Source organism: Cebus imitator, unplaced genomic scaffold (genome assembly GCF_001604975.1).
Source record: "Cebus imitator isolate Cc_AM_T3 unplaced genomic scaffold, Cebus_imitator-1.0 Scaffold118, whole genome shotgun sequence".
NCBI classification, from domain to species: domain Eukaryota; kingdom Metazoa; phylum Chordata; class Mammalia; order Primates; family Cebidae; genus Cebus; species Cebus imitator.
Window position 1 is genome coordinate 5,607,409 of NW_016107433.1, and position 20,897 is coordinate 5,628,305.

General features: G+C 41.7%; 1 protein-coding gene across 2 annotated transcripts in view; it reads left to right on the plus strand.

Annotated features, from left to right (window-relative positions):
- The first annotated feature begins 12,361 nt into the window (after positions 1-12,361).
- Positions 12,362-20,897, plus strand: part of PMFBP1 (polyamine modulated factor 1 binding protein 1) — a 52,032-nt gene continuing 43,496 nt past the window's right edge. Inside the window, exons 1-4 of one of the 2 annotated variants that reach the window (XM_037742343.1) lie at positions 12,362-12,557; positions 13,562-13,633; positions 19,179-19,331; positions 19,609-19,724. Coding sequence is in view for 1 of the 2 variants with exons in the window: in XM_017539354.2 (XP_017394843.1) it covers positions 13,622-13,633; positions 19,179-19,331 (165 nt within the window). In the remaining variant the exon portion in view is untranslated. Of the gene's footprint in view, positions 12,558-12,680; positions 12,780-13,561; positions 13,634-19,178; positions 19,332-19,608; positions 19,725-20,897 lie in introns of those variants that run through there. The other variant, XM_017539354.2, reaches the window with a different exon arrangement.

Here is a 20,897-nt window from a genome sequence, read left to right on the forward strand (position 1 = left end):
TTTAGGCAAGCAAATGACATGATCGTATCTCTAGTTGTTGGAGAAATGGGCAGCAGTATTGTGGTTGAGGAGAAGAGGACCAATAGAAGATTTATTGGGAAGGTACAATAGGCAGGATATGGGAATTGATGGGTTGAAGGGTCTGGGAGTTGAAGTGAGTGAGAGAGAGAAAGACAAAAAAGAATCAAGATGGTGCTTAGATTTCTGGGCTGGAACAAATGAAGTTGATGGAGGTTCCTTTCACTGATGGAGTATAGCAATGGTTAAGAAAAAATTCCAGAGTTGGGCTACTTGAGGTTGAATCCCTGCTTTACCACAGATTACTCTGTGATCTCGGGCAAGTTCCTTCACCTCTCTGTGCCTTATGTTCTCATTCGTAATGAAAATAACCACAGTACCTTCATCATAGGGCTGTTATGCAGATTACATAAGTTAATAGTGAAGTGCTCGGAATTGTGCTTCTCCTTTTCACATAATAAACATTACGCAAGTTTGTTAAATAAATTAAAAAGGTGATATCAGAGGAGAAGCAGGTTTGGAGTAGAGGCTTATGGATTTAATCTTGGAGAGGCTGAACTGCAGAGGCCTGTGGATCAATGGAGCACAGCTGTGTAGAAGGCAGTTGTCTATCCAGATCTGGAGCTCCAGATGGAGAGCAGTGCTGGAGATGTTATTGTAGAATAACCTGATATGGATGGTAACTGAAATCTGACAAGAGAGAACAAGACCAGGGAGGAGGATATAGAGTGAGAATGGGGAAGACAAGACCAGAAAAACCCCGGGACCATTTCAGGAATGGGCAGAAGGAGAGGACTTGCCAAGGAAGCAAAGGAGCTCTCAGAAGAGCAGGAAGAAATCTGTGAGAGAGTCCTGGAAACCAAGGACAGAAAGCATTTCTAGAAGGAGAAAGTGCTTCTAGAAAGTGTTTCTGGAAGTAGCCACTGATGTCAAGTTTGTCAGATACAATAAGGACCAAAAAGGGCCCCCTGGAGTTGACAAAAAAGCTTTGACCTTGGCCATTCTGACTTGTTACCACCGGGGTAAGGGTGACAAGGTGGGAGTGGGAAAAGGGAGACAGAGGAAATATCAAGAGGCAGCAAATATGAACAATTCATCCACGAAGATGAGAAGTGAGGGGCAGAGAGGAGAGCGAATACGATGGCTGGAGGAAGACGGAAGATTTTTTTCCCTGGTGTAATGGAAGATACTTGGGCATAGGTAATAGCTCTTATGGGTTTAGTTGTATCCCCCCTCCCCAAAATTCATATGTTAAAGTCCTAACCCCAAACCTGAGAATGTGACCTTATTTGGAAATAGCATCATTGCAGAAGTAATTAGTTAAGATGAGGTCAAATTGGAATCGGGTGGCCCCCTAATCCAATATGACTGGTGTCCTTATAAAAGGGAAATTTGGAGATAGACATGCACATAGGGAGAACACCATGTAAAGATGAAGGCAGAGACTGGGATGATGAGTCTACCAGCCAAGGAGCACCGCAGATGGCCAGCAAACTGCCAGAAGCCAGCAGAGAGGCATCGAACTGATTCTCCGACATAGCCCTTAGAGGGAACCAACCCCACCAACACCTCAAGCTTGGACTTCCAGCCTCTGGAGCCACCTAGTGTGTGGTACTTTGTTATAGTAGCCATAGGAAACTAACACAACTGCAAATGAAACTTCCCGTTATTTACCATATAAACCAAGGTCCTGGCAGGAAGCAGATGTCATGCGCAAGCTGAGTAATTTGTAGACTACTTCATAAAGGGACTAGTCACAAAGGTGTGGCCATGGTGTAAGGAAGCTAGAAGGTGGCATTCAGTGCCCAGGTGTAGTAAGAGTAGGCCTTGACCACCTCCAAGCCTCAGGGGCCAGGGGAGAAAGCAGATCTGAAATTGGGAGTGGAGAAGGCCCCAAGGCCCTCTGGGGACCTGGCAGGGTGGAAGCTCAGGACCCAGTGCCCTCTCCCACTGATCTTCCTGCTGATGTTCCAAACTGGCCAACCAAGCAGGTACCAGAGAGCAGAGAGCAAGAGAGCTGGTTGATGCAGCTCACAGGGCACGGAGGGGAGAGAGGCAGAGAGTATGTGAGGGACAAATGAAAACCCAGCCCAACTCCTTTTCACTTTTGAAACCAACAGGACTATGATATATATTCAAATGTTGAAACATTAACATGCTAGTAAGAAGAACTACTGGAGAGGGAAAGGCTACAGCACACAGTAGCTCATTATAGGGCCCTGGTATTTCTAGTGTTATGCTTATCATACATTTCTGCTTCACCTGATGCATCCTGTGTTCTCAGCACTTGTGAATTAATAAGTTCATATTTATAGTTTCTATTTCTCCTTTCATCTGTGGAAATAATCATTGAGACAGACATTTACTGCTATCCCCTAACCTCTTGTTTTGTTTTGTTTTGTTTTGTTTTGTTTTGTTTTGTTTTGTTTTTAGATGGAGTCTTACTCTGTTGCTCAGGCTGGAATGCAGTGGCATAATAGCTCACTGCACCCTCTGCCTCCCGGGCTGAAGAGATTCTCATGCCTTTGCCTCTCAAGTAGCTGGGATTACAGGTGTGCACCACCAGGCCCAGATAATTTTTGTATTTTTAGTAGAGTTGAGATTGTGCCAAGTTGACCAGTTTGGTTTCGAACTCATGAGCTCAAAGCCATCGGCCCACATCAGCCTCCCAAATTGCTGGGATTACAGATGTGAGCCACTGTGCCCAGCTACCTCTTGACTTTTGAAGTGACTGAGGTGCACCTCTCTTCTAGAATACCTGTGAGATATGCCAGTGACCAGGAGAATAGGTCTGGTCTGAACTATAGTCTCATACAAAGCAAAGCGACTCCATGAGAAGCTTCTAAACCAAGCTTGCCTAACCCACAGCCCACGGGCCACAAGCAGGCCCAGGACAGCTTTGAGTGCAGCCCAACACAAATTAATAAACTTTCTTAAAACATTATGTGATTTTTTTTTTTGCGATTTTTTTTTTAGCTCATCAACCATCATTAGCATATTTTATGTGCCCAAGACAGTTCTTCTTCTTCCAGTGTGGCACAGGGAAGCCAAAAGATTGGACATCCCTGTAAACAGAAGTGTAAACACAGCACAATCAGTAAGAATCATTTCTTTTATCTATGATTCTAAACGTTTATTTAACTAAACCTACTACAAAATACTGTATTATCTAAACTAATACATGTTGGCATGCTATCTTCTTATATGCTTCTATGCTAGATTCAGTCAATGCTTTGTTTTATAATGAATATAATAAATTCATTAAAGAATCACTGATAAGAATAACAAGCCTTTAGTAATGAAGGACGATGTTCACACATTCATAGTAGTTCACCTTTGAGTTTTGCAATCTGAATAATTTTTTCATCCCACAAAGAAGGGCCAGCTTCATGAAAGTCTTTTGAGTCCCCGGGTTGGGACTCAATGTTTGAGTTGACTCTCAGTTGTTTGAGAAGGGGACAGCAATATAGGGAGAAAACTTGTGAAGCAATGAGAAAAAGCCATAGATAGTTAAGGACTTTTTTAAAGTAAAAATAAAAGAAGCAAGAGACAAAAATGGAAAGGAAGTCTGCAGTACCCCAAGGTCCAAACTGTCTTCCAATAAAATGCATTTCTGTGGTGGCCCATAATCCTTATGGAGTATTTAATTTTTTAAAAAAGTCACGCCCAAATGCTGCAGTGCACAGGAATCTTTTCATTTCTTCCACTCATTTTGGGGATGGACATTCCCTTTGAAGGCTCCTGATTACCGGGACCATGGGAGCGCCAGGGTTTCCTCCCTCGTTGCCACTTGTGCAGTTGATGTGCTCTTAGTTACAAAGTGCCAGACTGCTGCTGCCTTCAGTCAATCTGTTTAGCCAAAGGCCTCTGATTTGTTCACATTTACTACAACACATACAGAGGGCTGGAGATTTTTTTTTTTTTTTTTTTACTATTGATCTGGTGCTTTAAGAGGGGAAAAAAATCTCCTTGGCTGTCTAAACACTATCGATCCCTGCTTGGGAGTCGCAGCAGAAGTGTAGAAAGGGCGTGGATGAATTGAAATTTCATTTCCGACAACTTGTTCCTGTTATTTTTACCCTTTTGGACGGGGAGAAACACGTTGCTGCAGCTTCAGTCAATGTGGTCGATAGCTCCACTGAGAAACTCAACATGGCTTCTGCCAGAGGTTTGGCAATGAGACATGATGTTGGATTTAGAGTGTATGAAACTGAAGGATGCTTGTGAAAAGTGTGAGGTCTTAACACCAACGGAGGCAGAACAAGTGGCTCTGGGCTCGCTACAATCTACAAGAGCTATGGCTTTGGAGAAAAGCAGGATTGTGGAGACTAAGACCAGTCCCATGTAGGAAGGGCCCAGAGTATGCACCAGAAGCTTCCCTGGCCCCTAAGTGCCTTGCTTCCTACCTACTGTTAGCTGGCTTTCTGCAGCAACCATGGGAGAAGAACCCTCTAGCAAAGCTATGTTTAAACCCTCAAAGAAGAGCATGATGTTGAGCCCTTACTGGAGGTTGCTCATGTACTGTGCGGGAAAGGACCCATGTATAAACCAGAGCTGCAGGCCTGCAGGGAACTAATGGACAGACTGGCCATGCAAGGGTAGGTATCTGCAGCCAATGGCTTTGAGAAGCTCTCCTACCCCTTAAACACACCAAGCAGGAGATGTGGTGTGGTGCCAGCAGCACCAGCTTTGTTCTTTTATTAGATGTTCAAAGAATACAGGAAAGAACCAGGCCCCTTCTTTCTAATGGCAACATCTGGCATTTATGTAGCCAGGCACCTTTGATCCTTAAGGATCCCGAAGCACTTTACAACCTGCTGTAGTGCTAATGGCCGTAGCAACGATCGTACAGTAAACATGGCAAGATATTCCCCATACTAGTTCCATCCTCTTGCTTCTGCAGCGTACACACAGTGTTTCCTTCTAGAAGGAAAGATTCCAGTGTGGATCCAAAACATCCCTTTGGTTTGTCATTTTTTGCTAAGTTTGTTCAGGATTGCCTCTTTCCTTTTTTTTTCTTAACGAAAATACTTCACAGTCATTTCTTAATAAACAGTACTTCATTTACATTTTCAATTATTTTATCAGCCCATTTCTGCCCCTCATCCTCATCCCTCCCACTCTAGAGAAAGATGAAAATGTTCTTCTCTCCTGGGAGCCAAGAATCTGCATTGCGGATGAGGTTGCAAATTCAGACACAATAAACAGAATTAAGAAAAACTGAGCTGGCGTTTGACAGAAATTGTAAAATGACACTCAGAAATGTTGCTCTTGTGGAAATTACTGATATTAAAATATAAATCAGTGTCTTGTGTTTCCCATAGCACCAGGGGCTCTATTAGGTTATGCAGTTTGATTGCTGAGCTGAACCTAAGAGACTTGGCAGTTCAGAGCTGAAGTTATCACAAAGCATTTAACCCTTCTCCTGCTGGAGAGCAGGCACCTCTGAGAATACCAGTTGATAATATCGCCTCCAAAAGGCCTTGACTTTCTGTTGAGCCCTTTGAACCCTGGGAGAAAGTGGAGGAGGGCTGGGTTGGGAGAGAAGATAAAGGAATTTGGAAAATCTTTTCTTAAGACAGGAGTGTTGTTGCATAGTACCAGTCCAGGGCTACTCAAGAAGCAGAGTCTATGTTGGAGAGTGCAAAGAAAAAAAGCCCATTAAAAATGTCTAAATATTACCCCATTACATTATTTATTTAATCCCCATAACAACCCTGTAAGGTAGGTATTATTATTCCAGTTGTTTCCAAGTGAGGAAACTGAGACTCAGAGAAGTTAACTTGAGTCAAAATGTGAACCCTGACTCCACGAAGAAGTGGCTGAGGCAGGGAAAAGTATAAGATGAACCTGGAGCATCTTGTTCCTGAAATTAAGGACACGCTTAGGAATGGGTATTGTTGAAAGGGCCCAGGAGCCAACCTGAAAGAGCTCCCATTAGGCAAAGCTGGAACATTTGCGCAACAAAATAAATAACAGTATTAGATTATAACCCATATAATAGATATACATGAGTTCATAGTGATGTAAACAAAACATTAATTAAATAGGAGAGAAAGAGCAGCTCTTTCTTACAGAAGAATTCCAGTGAATACATGTAGAAGAAATAAAGGAAAAAGAAGACCCCATATATTAGAATACTACTATAATAATTATTGCAAGTGAGATCCACCTTGCTAAAGATAGCAGGTGACAGTTTGAAGAAAAACAGGATATTTATATACTCTCAAAGTATCTCCCTCAAGATATTTATAAATTAGAATGGGGAAAAATTATTACTTTATAATACCCAGTAGACACCAGCATAACCAAGTGACAAAGGTTAACATCATCAGCGATAAGATGCATTGATCTCAGGTAACCCCAGACATGATACACCAAGAACGTGTGTGATACACTTGCTCAAAATGCATAGCCTCAATCTCAGCACAGAGAAACATCAGGCACTTTGGGAGGCTAGAGCAGCCAGATGGCTTGAGCTCAGGAGTTTGAGACCAGCCTGGGCAAATGATGAAACCTTGTCTACAAAAAAATACAAAAATTAGCCAGGCGTGGTGGTGCGTGCTTGTAGTCCCAGCTATTTGGGAGGCTCAGGTGGAAGGATTGCTTAAGCCTGGGAAGTCAGGGCTGCAGTGAGCCATGTTCACACCACTGCACTCCAGCCTGGGCAACAGAGTAAAACCCTGTCTCAAAAAGAAAAAAAAAAAAATCAGACAAATTCAAACTGAGGGTATTCTATGAAATAACTTTCCAGTACTGTTTAAAAGTGTCTAAGTCATGAAAGACAAAGGAACTATCATAGATTAGTGGAGTCTAAAGATGTAAGACAAGTAAATGCAATGTGGAATCCTGGGCCATATCCTAGAACAGAAAAAGGACATTAGTGAAAAACTGGTGACATCCTAACAAAGTGTGTCATTTTGCTTATAGTTTTGGACCCATGTTAATTTCTTAGTTGTGATTATCGTATCATTATCATGTTAAGATGTCAATATTGGGGAAACTGGGGAAAGGGTATACAGGAACTCTGTACTATTTTTGCAACTTTTCTGGAAATCTAAAATGATTGCAAAAAGATCTGTGTGTTCCTGTTCTTTCACCAGAATAGATCCCTGCTACCTTTGGGGAGAAACAAAGCAAATCACAAAGATCATTGTGTTAAAAGGGGTGTAGGAAAAGGGCTGTAAGGGGGGAAGGGTACACACTACAAGACTGCTGTGAGGATTGGCTCTGTTATTTTATGTTCAGAACACTGCCCAGCATATAGTAACTGCCATACAAGTGTTAATATGACATGTAGTTGTAGGAAAGGTGAAAGAAATGGCAATTGGGTTGGGTCTGGAAGATGTGTGACTTTTGACAGGCAGAAAGAATATATTTCATAAAGAAAGAAAGAGCAATCAAGTGGGAGAATTTTCTCCATGTCAGCCAGTGACAATGGCAACAAAGATTAGATGGACTATGTACTTCAAAACAGGAAATTTTCCAGAATGGCATGGGAGTAATGGTGGTGGCAGTGGGAAGGATGAGATCTTCCTCTCTCCCTAATCCTGGCTCTTTCTACTCCATACAGCAAGTGGAGAAGGAGAAAGACATCAGAAAATAAAGAACTGATGTCTCAAGAGAAAACCAAGGCAAGGCGAGAAAGGGAAAGGGCATTTGAAAAACATGTCTGTGGAATCGCCAAAGATCTGATCCACAACGAAACAGGGGTTCCAAAATGTACAGAATAAGCAACTAGTGGAGGTACTAGAAAGAGTGAGTGAATTGTAGAGAGAACTCTCCGAGAATAACTTTAATAAGGGTGTTTTATCAGCTTGCATTAGATTCAGCTGTATGAAACAGAAAAATTAAAAACAAAATCATGACTTAACCAAGATAGAAATTGCTCTTTCTATCCAGGGCTAGCAATGTTGGTTCCATATCATTAAGGCCTCATGTTCCAGATGGCTGCTGGAACACCAGGCATTAAATCAGCATTGCAAGCCATTAGAAAAGTGGGAAGAACAAAGAGCTGTGCACTACTTCTCTTTAAGAAGATTTCATGGAAGTCCTCACAATTCCTCCTTTTGTGTCTCACTGACCAAAACTTAGACACATTGTCATACTAGCTGCAAGAGAGGCTAGGAGATATAGTCTTTTAGATGAGTGCATGTGCATCCCAATAAAATGAGTGTCTGTTACTAAGGAAAATAAAAGAATATGGATATTGGATCAGACAACAAACAGCCTCTGTGAAAGGTAGCAAAGGAGAGAGCCACAGGGAGAGGCTTTCACCTAGGACAGTGAGTCTCATAAATCCTGGATTCCTTCTGCTCCTCCTGGCCCCTTATTTCTTCTGTCATTCAAAAGCCTCTTTTTGGGGAGACCTGACTAGCCCTACTTTCTCTCCAGAAGAACCACACTCCTGGGATAGGACTATGGCTCAGTCAGTGACATTGGTATCAGGTTCCTATTCACTATGTTAGTATGCAGAACCCCAAACCCTGGCAAATACCATCTCTAACATCATCTCCTCATATCATCTCCTCCTACCAGTTATGCCCTGCACAACCAGGGATTTTCTCCTTTAGAACTGGATTTGGATTCAAAAAGGTGAACTCTCTTCATGACAAGCCTCTGCACATTGGCTTTAATCATACATTCTGGGTAGAAATATTTTAGTATACAATGAGCATCACTGTCTGTTCATGGGGCTCACATATTTTTAAAAATAGAGACAATGTTGAGCACCCTCTCATCATTTCAATAATTAAGAACTCTAAGATTCATCCCACTGTTTTCATTGGTAGGAGGTAGAACATTGGAGAAAATTCTAAAGCCCAGCATAAGTAAAGGAAAGACTTATGGCTTAGTTTAGGTAAGCCTAAGTAGTTTGTATTATCCCACAAAGATAGCTTTAGTTTTAAACAAGAAAAGCATCTCTTTCCTTGAAAACCCGGAAACATGTTTTAGATTAGGAAAAACAGACCCTTGATATTCTTCTATCCAGGCCATGAAGGAAAATAAATAGTCAGTGTTCCTTAGGGCAACAATGTTGCTCTAAGGCCAGGAGTCAACTATATACCCAGACAGTTAACAGTTCCTTGGGGGAGAGAGTCAACATTGGCAATCTGTGATAACGGCATTTGTGCAAGCTAATGTGGACAGGTGGTATGTGAAGTACTAACTGATGTGTTTCACATGCTGGCCTGCTCAAACTGCATTTCAGAGAACTTGTTCACTTGTACCCCTTTTCCTTCCTCTCTCCAAAACTAAACAAATGCCCTTTGAGTTAGAAAAGGAAAGGAATAGGGTAATTGGAACAGAAGCAGGAGAATTAGACCCTGGTGAGATATATGAGATGGGGCAGAAGGCAAGACAACAGATTCCCAGATAGGTTTAATGATCCAAGGGCTAAAGAGAGACTTTTAATCAAAACCAGGAAAGTGAGCATCCTGTCCCCTTTCTCTCAATACCTTTCAAGGCAAAACACCGAATGTTGATAGGACAGGTCTAAGAGACGGTCTGAGACCACTCGTGTGTGTGCATGTATTTGTGTCTTCATGGGGAACAGGGAGGAGCATCTTCAAAGGATGAGGAAGGGCCAGACAATCCAAAGCCCTTAGAATGAGGAGGACACAGGATATATGGTGCTATAGTTTGGCTGTGTAATCTTGAATTATAATCCAGTAATCCCCATGTGTTGTAATATGGAGCTGGTGGGAGGTAATTGAATCATGGGGCATTTTCCCCCGTGCTGTTTTCATGATAGCGAGTGAGTTCTTACGAGATCTGGTGGTATTATAAGCATCTATCATTTCCTCTGCTGGCTCTCATTCTCTCTCTTGCTGCCTTGTGAACAGGTGCCTGCTGCCATGATTGTAAGGTTCCTGAGGCCTCCCCAGCCATGCAGAACTGTGAGTCAATTAAACCTCTTTTCTTGGCCGGGTGCAGTGGCTCAAGCCTGTAATCCCAGCACTTTGGGAGGCCAAGGCGGGTGGATCACGAGGTCAAGAGATCGAGACCATCCTGGTCAACATGGTGAAACCCCATCTCTACTAAAAATACAAAAAATTAGCTGGGCATGGTGGCGTGTGCCTGTAATCCCAGCTACTCAGGAGGTTGAGGCAGGAGAATTGCCTGAACCCAGGAGGCAGAGGTTGCGGTGAGCCAAGATCGCGCCATTGCACTCCAGCCTGGGTAACAAGAACGAAATGAAACTCTGCCTCAGGAAAAAAAAAAAAAAAAAAAAACCTCTTTTCTTTATAAATTACCCAGTTTCAGGTATATCCATATAGCAATGTGAGAACAGACTAATACATGTGGCCTACTGACCAGGACAATGACACCTCACCATACTCTAGCTGGGAGAGATGCCCATGACCATGGACCAGAAGCTTCCCCTGGTGCCAGAATCCCAAACTGGGATCTCAAAAACTTCGGCAGACTCTGGAGAGGCCTTAAAGAGGTCGAGGGAATCATGAATTGATTCATTTTTAACCTGAAAGTCATGGCATTTTCTCAGAAATTACCAAGATTATGTTTTCTCCCATTTGGTGAAAATGGGGCTTACAAAAACAGTGAGTAATAGAAATTGTTACATTCTCTTTTTGCACACCCAACTTGATACTTGCTACCGTAGTCACCCATTTGAGATGTGGTGTTAGGTGTTTCTTGGGAATCTGCAAGGTGCTCTGAGAGTGGACTGAAGAGAGGCACAAAACTTCACTAGAAGCTCTGGCCAAGTTTTTGTTTTCACTACAATCATGTTTTTTTTTTTTTTTTTTTTTTTAGATACAGCTGTCATCAAGAGAAGGCCTACTTTGAAAAGCAGATGGCAGGAATTTTGAATACAAGAAAGGAGTTCCCTGGGCAGATGGAACAGACAAGGCATGAAGAAGTGAAGGTCTCAACAGAGACACAGAGGCAGAACAGAATATGTAAGAACAAGGGTTTGAGAAGAGAGAGACATGAATAAAGTCCTGGCTCCAGAGAGTCAGTAGCTGGGGATCTGGTAGAGAGCCCCTCCCTCTGGGATGAGTCCCTCCTCCACAAAATGTCTGTCCAGCTGCACTCTTCAGTTGTACAGCACTGTGAAGGTTCACATGAGCATTTCATAAAGCCTGTGGGGCTCCCTCAAAGCACTCTTCCCTATCCATCTGGCAAACATTACTGTCAAATGCATCAGAAACCTATCATATAACACTTCCAGTTTTTTCATCATAAACCCTTCCAAACGGCCCACTGCTATTGTTAATGACTCAAGATTCTGACATCTCCTTCATGGGACAAACTCCAGCTCTCTTTTTTTCTTCTTATTTACCTTACTTAGTACATTTCAATATATTGTCATGCAATTATTAGAACCTGTGCCTTCTACTTTTCCTTTGAAATGCTCTTGCCTCTTGCAACTACAGCTGCGTAACTTCATAGTGGATGAAATCATCACAATCTAGAAAATCATTTTTCTGTCTTTTCACAAGATTTCAGAATCATCTCCTGACTATGCAGCAGGCTTGCCTGAAGAGAAGTGTGATTCTCAAGGATACATTTGTTCTGTTATAGCTTTTTGTATGATACTTGAGCTGAGTTCATAGTGCCTCCTAAAGAAAGATGTCCATCATGGTAGAGCACTGAATCAGTAAACATTAAAGCTAGGAAAGACCTTTAAAGGCCATTTATTACAGCTTCAGAAGCAGAAACATAGGCTCAGAGAGATGAAGGCCTTTCCAAAGGCCACGCCTCCAGTGAGGTGCTGAATGAGGTTTAGAAGCTTGGTGGCCTAGAACCCTGTTTAGTGTTCTTTATGCCACACTATTTTTAATCTTCTTGCTTGACTAGTGTGGAAGTCATTTGTGATGTCCCCAATACAGGGATACCTCATGTTACTGCTCTTCATTTTACTATGCTTCACATATACTGCATTTTTAACAAATTGAAGATTTGTAGCAATCCTGCATCAAGTCTATCAGCACCATTTTTCCAACAGCATGTGCTCTCTTGTGTTTGCATCAGCATTTTTTAGCAATAAATTATTTTAATTGTTATGCACCTTGTTTTTTTAGACATAATGCCATTACACACTTAGTAGACCACAATATAGTATAAACATGTAAGTTTTCTATGTACTGAGAAACCAAGAAATTTATGTGACTTGCCTCACTGTGATATTTGCTTTATTTTGGTGGTCAGACACTGAACCTGCAATCTCTCTGACATATGCCTATATTTCTTTGGGGAGATAAAGGAAGAAGTTGGGCATGCTTGTTTTGGCTAATGAAATGTGAGCCGAAGCAAAGTGTTTCACTTCCACTTTAAGAACCAGTAGGTGATTCTCCAAGTTCCTTTTCTGCTACCATGGCAACAGGCAACATACTAGATAATAGAAGTTTCCGCCAGCTGAGGGCTACCAGGAGACTGAGGACAATGTGCAGCAGAGCCCCAGCTGACTCATAAAGGACATGCAGAATGAGTGAAAAATAAATCTTCACGGTTGTAAGCCACTGAGACTTGGGCATTGTTTGTTGCTGCACCATCACCTAGCCTGTCCCCACCAGGTGAGCCTGAGGCACACCTCCATTCCCACAGCACACCTCTGTGCATGAAGACTTCAGAGGGCATACAATGCAGGAGATCAGAATTCTGCTCCATAAAACATTCTAAATTCCATAGATCACCAGCATTCTTTCTTCCTCTTGGCTTATATTAGTGATAGGGGTGTGGTTTATTACAAAGAATGAGTATTTTGATAGCTTCTCATTCTTTGAGCTGTTCTGCAGGTAAGTTCCTGGTGGAAATATTCTCTATTCTTAGGGTTAAAAACAGAATGAATTAGATAATTTTAATAAGTTCAGTGCATTATGACTTCAAATGCATCATCCTGTGCTTACACACACATACATGTGCAAAGATCTTTGGTTTCCTTGGAGGCTTTCTATCTAGATAAGTCTCAGCACTTCACAAGTTTCCTAACTTTATAAGCACCAACATTATGGCAAGTTGATGCTTCAAAAACATCACATCATCAGGTATTTCATATGAATAGTTACAAAATTAATGGAAGCTCCTCACAGAGTAGTAAGTGAGCCTCTGTGACCTTGGGTAGGTCACTTACCATCTCTGGGCCTCAGTTTCTCATCTATAAATGAAGATAGTAGTAGTGCCTGCCTCCCAGGGTTCATGTGAGAATGAAGTTGGGTCATGCACATCATGTCTGGTTCATAATAAGTACATAATGTTAACTATATCTGAGCCATAGAGTACATAGACATCCAAAAAGTAAACTTGATTCAGACTTTTTGCTTTCCAAAAAGGGTGAATTCAGAAAGCATTTGGTTCACCAAGTACTGACTTTCTGGAAAAGATGTAAAACCACAGTCCTGCCACGTGAGGTTTTAACACACTTTGGAAAACACAAACAGATGGGTAGGCAAGAAGGTATTGCTAACAGTTCAGGAAAATTTTCCAAACCTCTTGCTGAGGGCATAGATCCAGCTGGGAAAATCTTTAAAGGGCAGGCTCGTTTATACTTTTTCCATCTTAAATATTTGGACTTTTTCAGGTTTATAACAAAGCTTGGAAAATACTAAAGGTTAAAGGAGAATTGAGAGCTGCCAAGGAAATGAAAGATGAGGTAAGGCTCCTAACTCCTCTACATACATGGAGTTGAATCTTCATTACAAGCAACACTTTTTCATGTTTTATGATTCAAAATTCCAGTAATAAGCATCACAAAATATCATGGACAGAGGTGGGCAGCAGAACATAGTGTTTAGGACCCCAGACTCAAGCTGGGTGAGTCTGGGTTCGTATCTACCAGCAGTATGATTATACCGAGTTTGTTGCCTACTCTAAGTTTCCTTTGCCTTATCTAGAAAATATGAATGATGAGCACCTATTCCAAAGACTTGGCGTGAGGGTTTGCAAATATAGTGCATATAGAAAGCACTTAATCAATATTAACTATTGTTGCTAACATTCTTTCTTTATCTGGAATGATATGAAAATGGAGTGTCTGATTAGTTTAATATTTTGGTCAAACTGTGTTTATGGGGCCAGGTGTGGTGAGTCACACCTGTAATCCCAGCACTTTGGGAGGCCAACGCAGGAGGATCGCTTGAGCCCAAGAGTTTGAGACCAGCCTGGGCGACGTGGTAAGACCCCTGTCTGTATAAAAGATAAATTTTTTTTAAATAGCCAGGTGTGGTGGGATGCTCTTTTGGTCCCAGCCACTCAGGAGGCTGAGGTAAGTGAATCACTTGAGCCTGGGAGGTTGAAGCCGCAGTGAGACGTGATCACGCCAGTGCGTTCCAGCCTGGGCGACAAAGACCCTGTCTCAGAAACAACAACAATATTTGTGTATGCCCTACCTTGTTCCAGAAAGGATTTAAGGGGGCTGTTTTGATGAGTAAAGGATTGTCCCACATAGGATGTCCTTTTTAACAGACCTCCTACCAAGAGGTGAATAGATTCTGAAACAGGCAGTCCACTCCTTGCCTGCTGCATTGCTGGAGGCACACAGAACTTGCTACCAGTTCTGTGGGGAACAAGTATCTGGTATGGATTTTCAAGAAGGCTGTTTCTTCATTTAAGTTATATCTTTGCAGCATCTTCAATGTGCCAGGTATTCATTGTTCTCAGAGCTGGGAATAAAGCAGTGAACAAAATAGACAAAAATCTCTTCTCTCATGGAGCTTACCGTCTTAGTAGAATAATTTCTCAAGTGATATGGTAGTGAAAGTCTGTGAAAACTGCCCAAGTGCCAACAAAATCAGCCCACATTCCTTAGCTGGCTGATCTCCACCATATGTCATATGTGTCCTAGACTATATACTTATAGGGTGTGCCAAGTTTTAAAGAATTTAGAATACCATAAAATATAGTCTCTCTTCAGTATATGAACATAAATGGTTCTAAATTTTTGTTCACAGGCAAAACCTTGTATAAGTATCCATTAATTCCCATCATAAGTAATGCAAAAACTATAATATTTCTATAAATGGAAAAGTAAACTTGGGAATCAAGTTAGTAATACCAATAATAGTGTTTAAAATTACTGTAGATAACTCTAAACTCTATTATGACACAAGCGAAATGTAAAAATTCCTGAATCAATGTTAGTTTTTAAGGCTTCATGCTTCTTAAGGCATAACACTCTATAAATTCAATAGTTCTGATATTATTGGTGGTTAAAAGTGGTTTCCCATTGATGATTGAAGATTTGTCCTCATCCTCAGACAAATAAGATAATATCCCAAAGATGATGACCTTTATGGTGTTATTGGTTGACTCCAAAATTACTCTGGAAATTGCCACCCAAGTTTTCTTAAAATGCCAAATCCCTGGGAATGCTGCCATTTTGAATCTTTGCAATGTTCTTGTGCTCTGAAAGTGCTACTGAATCATGAGCTTCAATTTAACATCAGCTTCCCCCAAGAAGAAGCTTGAGACTGTCAATACTTGGAAACCTAGAGAAAAATTTCTTCTCCTATTTTGAAATACATGTTTGAGATACCATGCTTTTTGACAAAAGATCCATTTAATCAATACAGAAAATTTGCTTGAGTAAATAACCTATTTTCCAATAGTTATAAGGAATATGGCAACAACTACTGTATCAGCACTAGTCATTTTGCCTGTGGGTTGATAGCTGCTGCTGATGTCATATGTTTCAAAGCAGAGTGACCAGGTTCCATCCTTATAGAAGACAAACCGGGTATGTAAGTACATGACTTAGGTAAATGAAAACTCACCTAGCAGCAGAGACTTGTGATTTCAGCCATTGTTAATGACTTCAGATCCAGGACAGGATCAGATGGTGCCTGAGGGTCAACATTATGTTCTCAGTTCATCTCATGCCCTAGTAATGGTTACAGAGCTATGATTGATGAAATGTCAGATTAAATCTTTTCCTATTGTATGTTGATACTCAAAAGGCATCTGCCTGGAATTTAGCCTTCATAAAGTAGATACGATTATAAATAGTTTACAGGTAATATCTGTGCAAGATACTAGCAAGAAATTAGGTTCACTGAGACCTTGGAAACATTTGCTTTTCTGGGGTTCTGAGTTGAGCACAGGTTTTTCTGATAACTTCCTACAATTAAAAATAGAACATGGTTCTGGAAATCGCCTGATCACTCTCCCAGAATGTTTACCCCTGTTCTGATGCATCACAACCTCTTTATAATTTGGTCTTTAGGAGAGAATGGTTAAGTTTTGTTTTCAAAAGTAAATTTCACTTGACGTACGTCCAAACGTATTTGTTATTCAACTGGTTTAAGGAATGTTCAAAGAAAGATGATTTATTCCAAACCTTTTGTTTCATGAATGAAGACATTTTCTGAGAGACTCTGAGCCAACGCTAAATATACAAATTAGATGAGATCATCTACATTAAGGATTCAATTCTGAAGTTCTGGTGGTACAAAAAAATTGGACCATCAGGCCTCTTCTGCTCAGAGGACATCCAAAACTGGGGAAAGAAAGGATATTTTTGTTGGCTTGAGAGAGAGCACTTAACTTTTAATTTAGAAAGACTCAAGTGTGTCTCATCAGTATTTTGTTAGTGAGCGCTCAGTGTGCTAGTCTCCATGGGGAACAATCTGGTGTCAGGGTCTCTGCCTTGAAACACATATATTCAGCACCAAGGCAAGAGTATAGGGCATTTGGCTCTCCTATGGAGCAGGCATTTTGTTGTCACCTAACCTGCTCATAGATGCCAAAGAAAGTCCTGTGGCCAGAGTGGAGAGGCTCCTTAGGGTCCCCTTTACCAGAGGGAAATAGGCTCCATACCCTATTCCCAGTGTGGTAACCGCAAGAAAGGGATCCAAAGCACCAGAATCAAACTACCACTCTTTATCGAGTTAAGGATTTTATTTCCAAGTTAGAAAACAGTGTCTGTACACCATTTTTTAAAGCCACTCTACACGCATTCTGTTAAGAGAGTCCCCGGTAATTGTCTTAATGGTAATTACATGCTTGGGGCAGTTGACATCCACTGTTATTTTTCTGGAAGTAAGAAACGAAGGATAGGAGCAAGAGAGGAGGAGGGAGAGTTTGGAGATAATGAAATCCTTTTAATGACAGAGCCATGCCGTTAACCTAATTAAACTGTAAAGTGGTAAAAAAAATTAAAAAAAAAATCCAGGTACTAAATGGAAATGAAGAAATAAATCAGCAGAGACAGCAGCACTTCTGGGAAACCTCCTGAATTCCGAATACTCTGACATTGCAGTGTCCGATTCTCACCGTTGTCCTCTGCACCCCCTCGGCCTTGTGCAGGAGTTGTTTAAACTGACCTGTCCAGTAAGGCTTGATTTACAATATCCATATCAGGTCTCCAGTTCCTCTGGGAATGTGTGTTATACAGCTCATATATTTCAAAAGACAGACCAGTCAGTCAGATATGATGGCAGAGCACTAGCTACAGGGTCAGGATGAACGTGCTCTCCAGGCCTTATTGCTAACCAGATGTGAGACCTTGGACACTGTGGCTTAGATTCCTTCACTATTTCCATGTACCAATCCCCTACCTACTGTGCACTTTTGTAGCTGTAATTCTCTTAGAAGAATTACCTTGTGACTATTGAAGTCACTTTGCCTACAGGGGCAGAGAGTTGGAAGTTCTTAGGAGTTTATAACCCATGGAGCAGCCATTGGCCATTGACTAACTGATGCTGAGTTTGACAGCCCAGCTTTCATTAGCACCAATCAGGACAGACTCTAAAGTGTAACTCATATTCCAGAGTTTCCTGTATGATCAGGCTAAAATTACTGCCCACAGGATTCTCTGAAAATGTACCTGTACTTGGTTTTTTCCCCTTCCCTGTCTGGCTTCCCCCTCTTCCATGCTGGTTTTTCCTGGGAGTGTTTCTTTAATAGATGACATGAATCTTCACTTAAGAAACTTCTGGGTAATCTAACCTAAGAGATAGGTACTGTATTGGTCCATGTTCGCACTGCTATAAAGAACTACCAGAGACTGGGTAATTTATCAGGAAAAGAGGTTTAATTGACTCACAGTTCCATATACCTGGTGAGACCTCAGGAAATTTATAATCATGGCAGAAGGCAAAGGGGAAACAAGGCACATCTTACATGGCAGCAGGAGTGAGAGAGAACGAGGGGAAGTGCCACACTTTTAAACTATTGGATCTCATGAGAACTCACTATTACAAGAACAGCATGGGGGAAACCACCCCCATGACTCAATCACCTCCCACCAGGTTCCTCCCTCAACACGTGGGGATTACAATTTGAGATGAGATTTGGGTGGGAACACAGAGCCAAACTATGTACTTTCCATAAAGGAACCAGCCTCAGTTCCTAGATTTAAAACTCAGCAGTGGTGCTCATGAGTGTTGTAGAAAGCCAGCATAGTGAAAGAAATGAAGGACTACACAGCTTCACATGGGACTTCTTCCTCATTTCTTTGACACCATTGCCAACCACAACACTGGGAGCAGAGGTGGCATCGTGGTGTGATGAAGCCCCACCCTCCTACAACAACTCTGCACCCACACCCCTACTCAAGTTGCTCTGCCCCATACACTCTTTATATGTCAATCACTACTTTCCATCCCCATCTAGAGACAGTTAGCTAATTCTTTTCACTCATAATCAAAGACAGAGATCTTATGCCACCAGCCCAGGGATTTCACTTTTGTTTCCCTTGTGAATGCCTCCAAAGAAAAGCACCGGGTTTATAGGTGAGGGAGATCCTTTGGTCTAGTGGGTGGAAGAGAAAGATAAGAGACTTCAGAATCCCACATCAAGCCCATCATGGATTCACTATACTTGTCTTGACAAGTTCATTTGACATCTCAATATGTTCATCAGTGGCAGAGCCATTAATATTTATAGACAGTCCACTAGGTGCCTGGAATTATTCTAGGCACTGACTTCCTCTTGAAAAACAGGGGAATTGTCTGTGGTGCACCCCCACAGTGTGGTGAAGATTAATTAATATAAATCAGTAATTGTCTGAATAATGCAGAGCACTCAGACACCAGGCAATTGGAAACTGTGTAAATGTTACACAGGATGAGTAATAACAGCTAACGGTTGATGGACAAATTTCCAGCAAATTTAAAGTCACTGTCAACCTGTTAAGTGAATGAAAGCAAGCACTTTCTTGATAGCTTATAATTGATGCTTTTGTTTTTCTGGCTGCCTAGGCAGGGGAGAGAGACAGAGAAGTGAGCAGCCTGAACAGCAAGCTGTTAAGCCTGCAACTTGACATCAAGAAGCTGCATGATGTCTGCAAGAGACAAAGGAAGACCTTGCAAGACAATCAGCTCTGCATGGAGGAGGCAATGAACAGCAGCCACGTAAGGGACTTGGCAGCAGCCAGCCACCCCTGCTCCCTTGACTTCTGCCCCTGCTGCCTTAGGGGGAAACAATAGAAAGTTGTTTCACCGTTCATTCAAGAGCACTTATTGAACAAGCAATGAGAGAGAATTAAGAGAATTAAACACACACACCCTAACACACATACATACAGAAAATGTCACTCCTGCCTTCAGGATTTTTCCGTCTATCTCCAAGGTCATGTACATGCTAGGCACAATATTTTCCTTATCTGGCCTTTCACACCTGTATTTACAGCCCATTGCCCTGAAAATATCAGATCACAGTGATACAAGGAGAGCCGCATCTGCTATGGATCTCAGATAAACTTCTAAGTCAACCATGAAAATAAAAAGCATCACACCTGCTCCAAGGTATCAGTGTTCATCAGGGTAGCAAGGGGTCTTTATTGCCGCACCTGTGTCTCACTGTTTTCGAGCTTTTCTTCTGGACACAGGAACCTGATCATAGGACAAGCTCAGGTTCTCAAGAGTTAATGCCTCTAGAAGCAACTTTCAAGCAATATCAGATGGGGGATGGTAGATTAAATCTCCCACCTTCCTTTCTCCCTAGTCAGAGGTTACTCGAGGCATGGAGTCTTGCAGCCTTCCTCAATAGAGCTGAGCCCGGTTGCTCACATCGGTAACTAGCTTGATGACACACCTTTTTTCTACCAAATTCTTTTTTTTTTTTTTTTTTTGTTACATGAGTAAGTTTTTTATCAGAGATTTGTGAGATTTTGGTGCACCCATCACCCGAGCACTATATACTCAACCCTCCTTCACCCCTCCCATCCTTTCCCCGAGTTCCCAAAGTTCATTGTATCATTGTTATGCCTTTGCATCCTCATAGCTTAGCTCTCACTTATGAGTAAGAACATACGATGTTTGGTTTCCCATTCCTGAGTTACTTTACTTAGAATGATAGTCTCCAATTCCACCCAGGTTGCTGCAAATGCCATTAATTCACTCCTTCTTATGGCTGAGTAGCATTCCATTGTATCTATATACCACATGCCAAAATAAGGAACCAGCCAAATGCCCATCAATCAACGAGTGGACACACTTTTTATCAGCTTCCTTCCCTTCCTTCTTTCAGTCTCCCACTCCCCAACCAGAGTCCTAAGACCACCTCCCACATCAACTACTACTTGCTCAGTTCCTTGTCACAGAGCCTACTTTAAAGGGTGCCCAAGCCAAGACACTCAGTAACACTGATCCTACATATGTGTGAACACGCAGACCTCCTGACAAGAACATCTTTCAGGAGACTGTGATTTTGGACCAATACTTATCTAGAGTCTAGCCTGTTCATCAGCTGAGGCAATTTCATTTCAGTCTGAGGAAGGCAATTTCGTTTCAGTCTGAGGTTTTCTTTCTTTGGAAGCTCTAAACCTGAGGCCTTTAAGTCAGTCTCTAAATTTATCCACACAAGCTGGAGAGCCAGCTGGGAGACATTTTCTCACAGCTCTCTAAACACTTCATGTTTCCAAGAATTCTTTACTTGTGGTCTTCATTTCCATTTAGTGACTTGAATTCTCAGTAAAC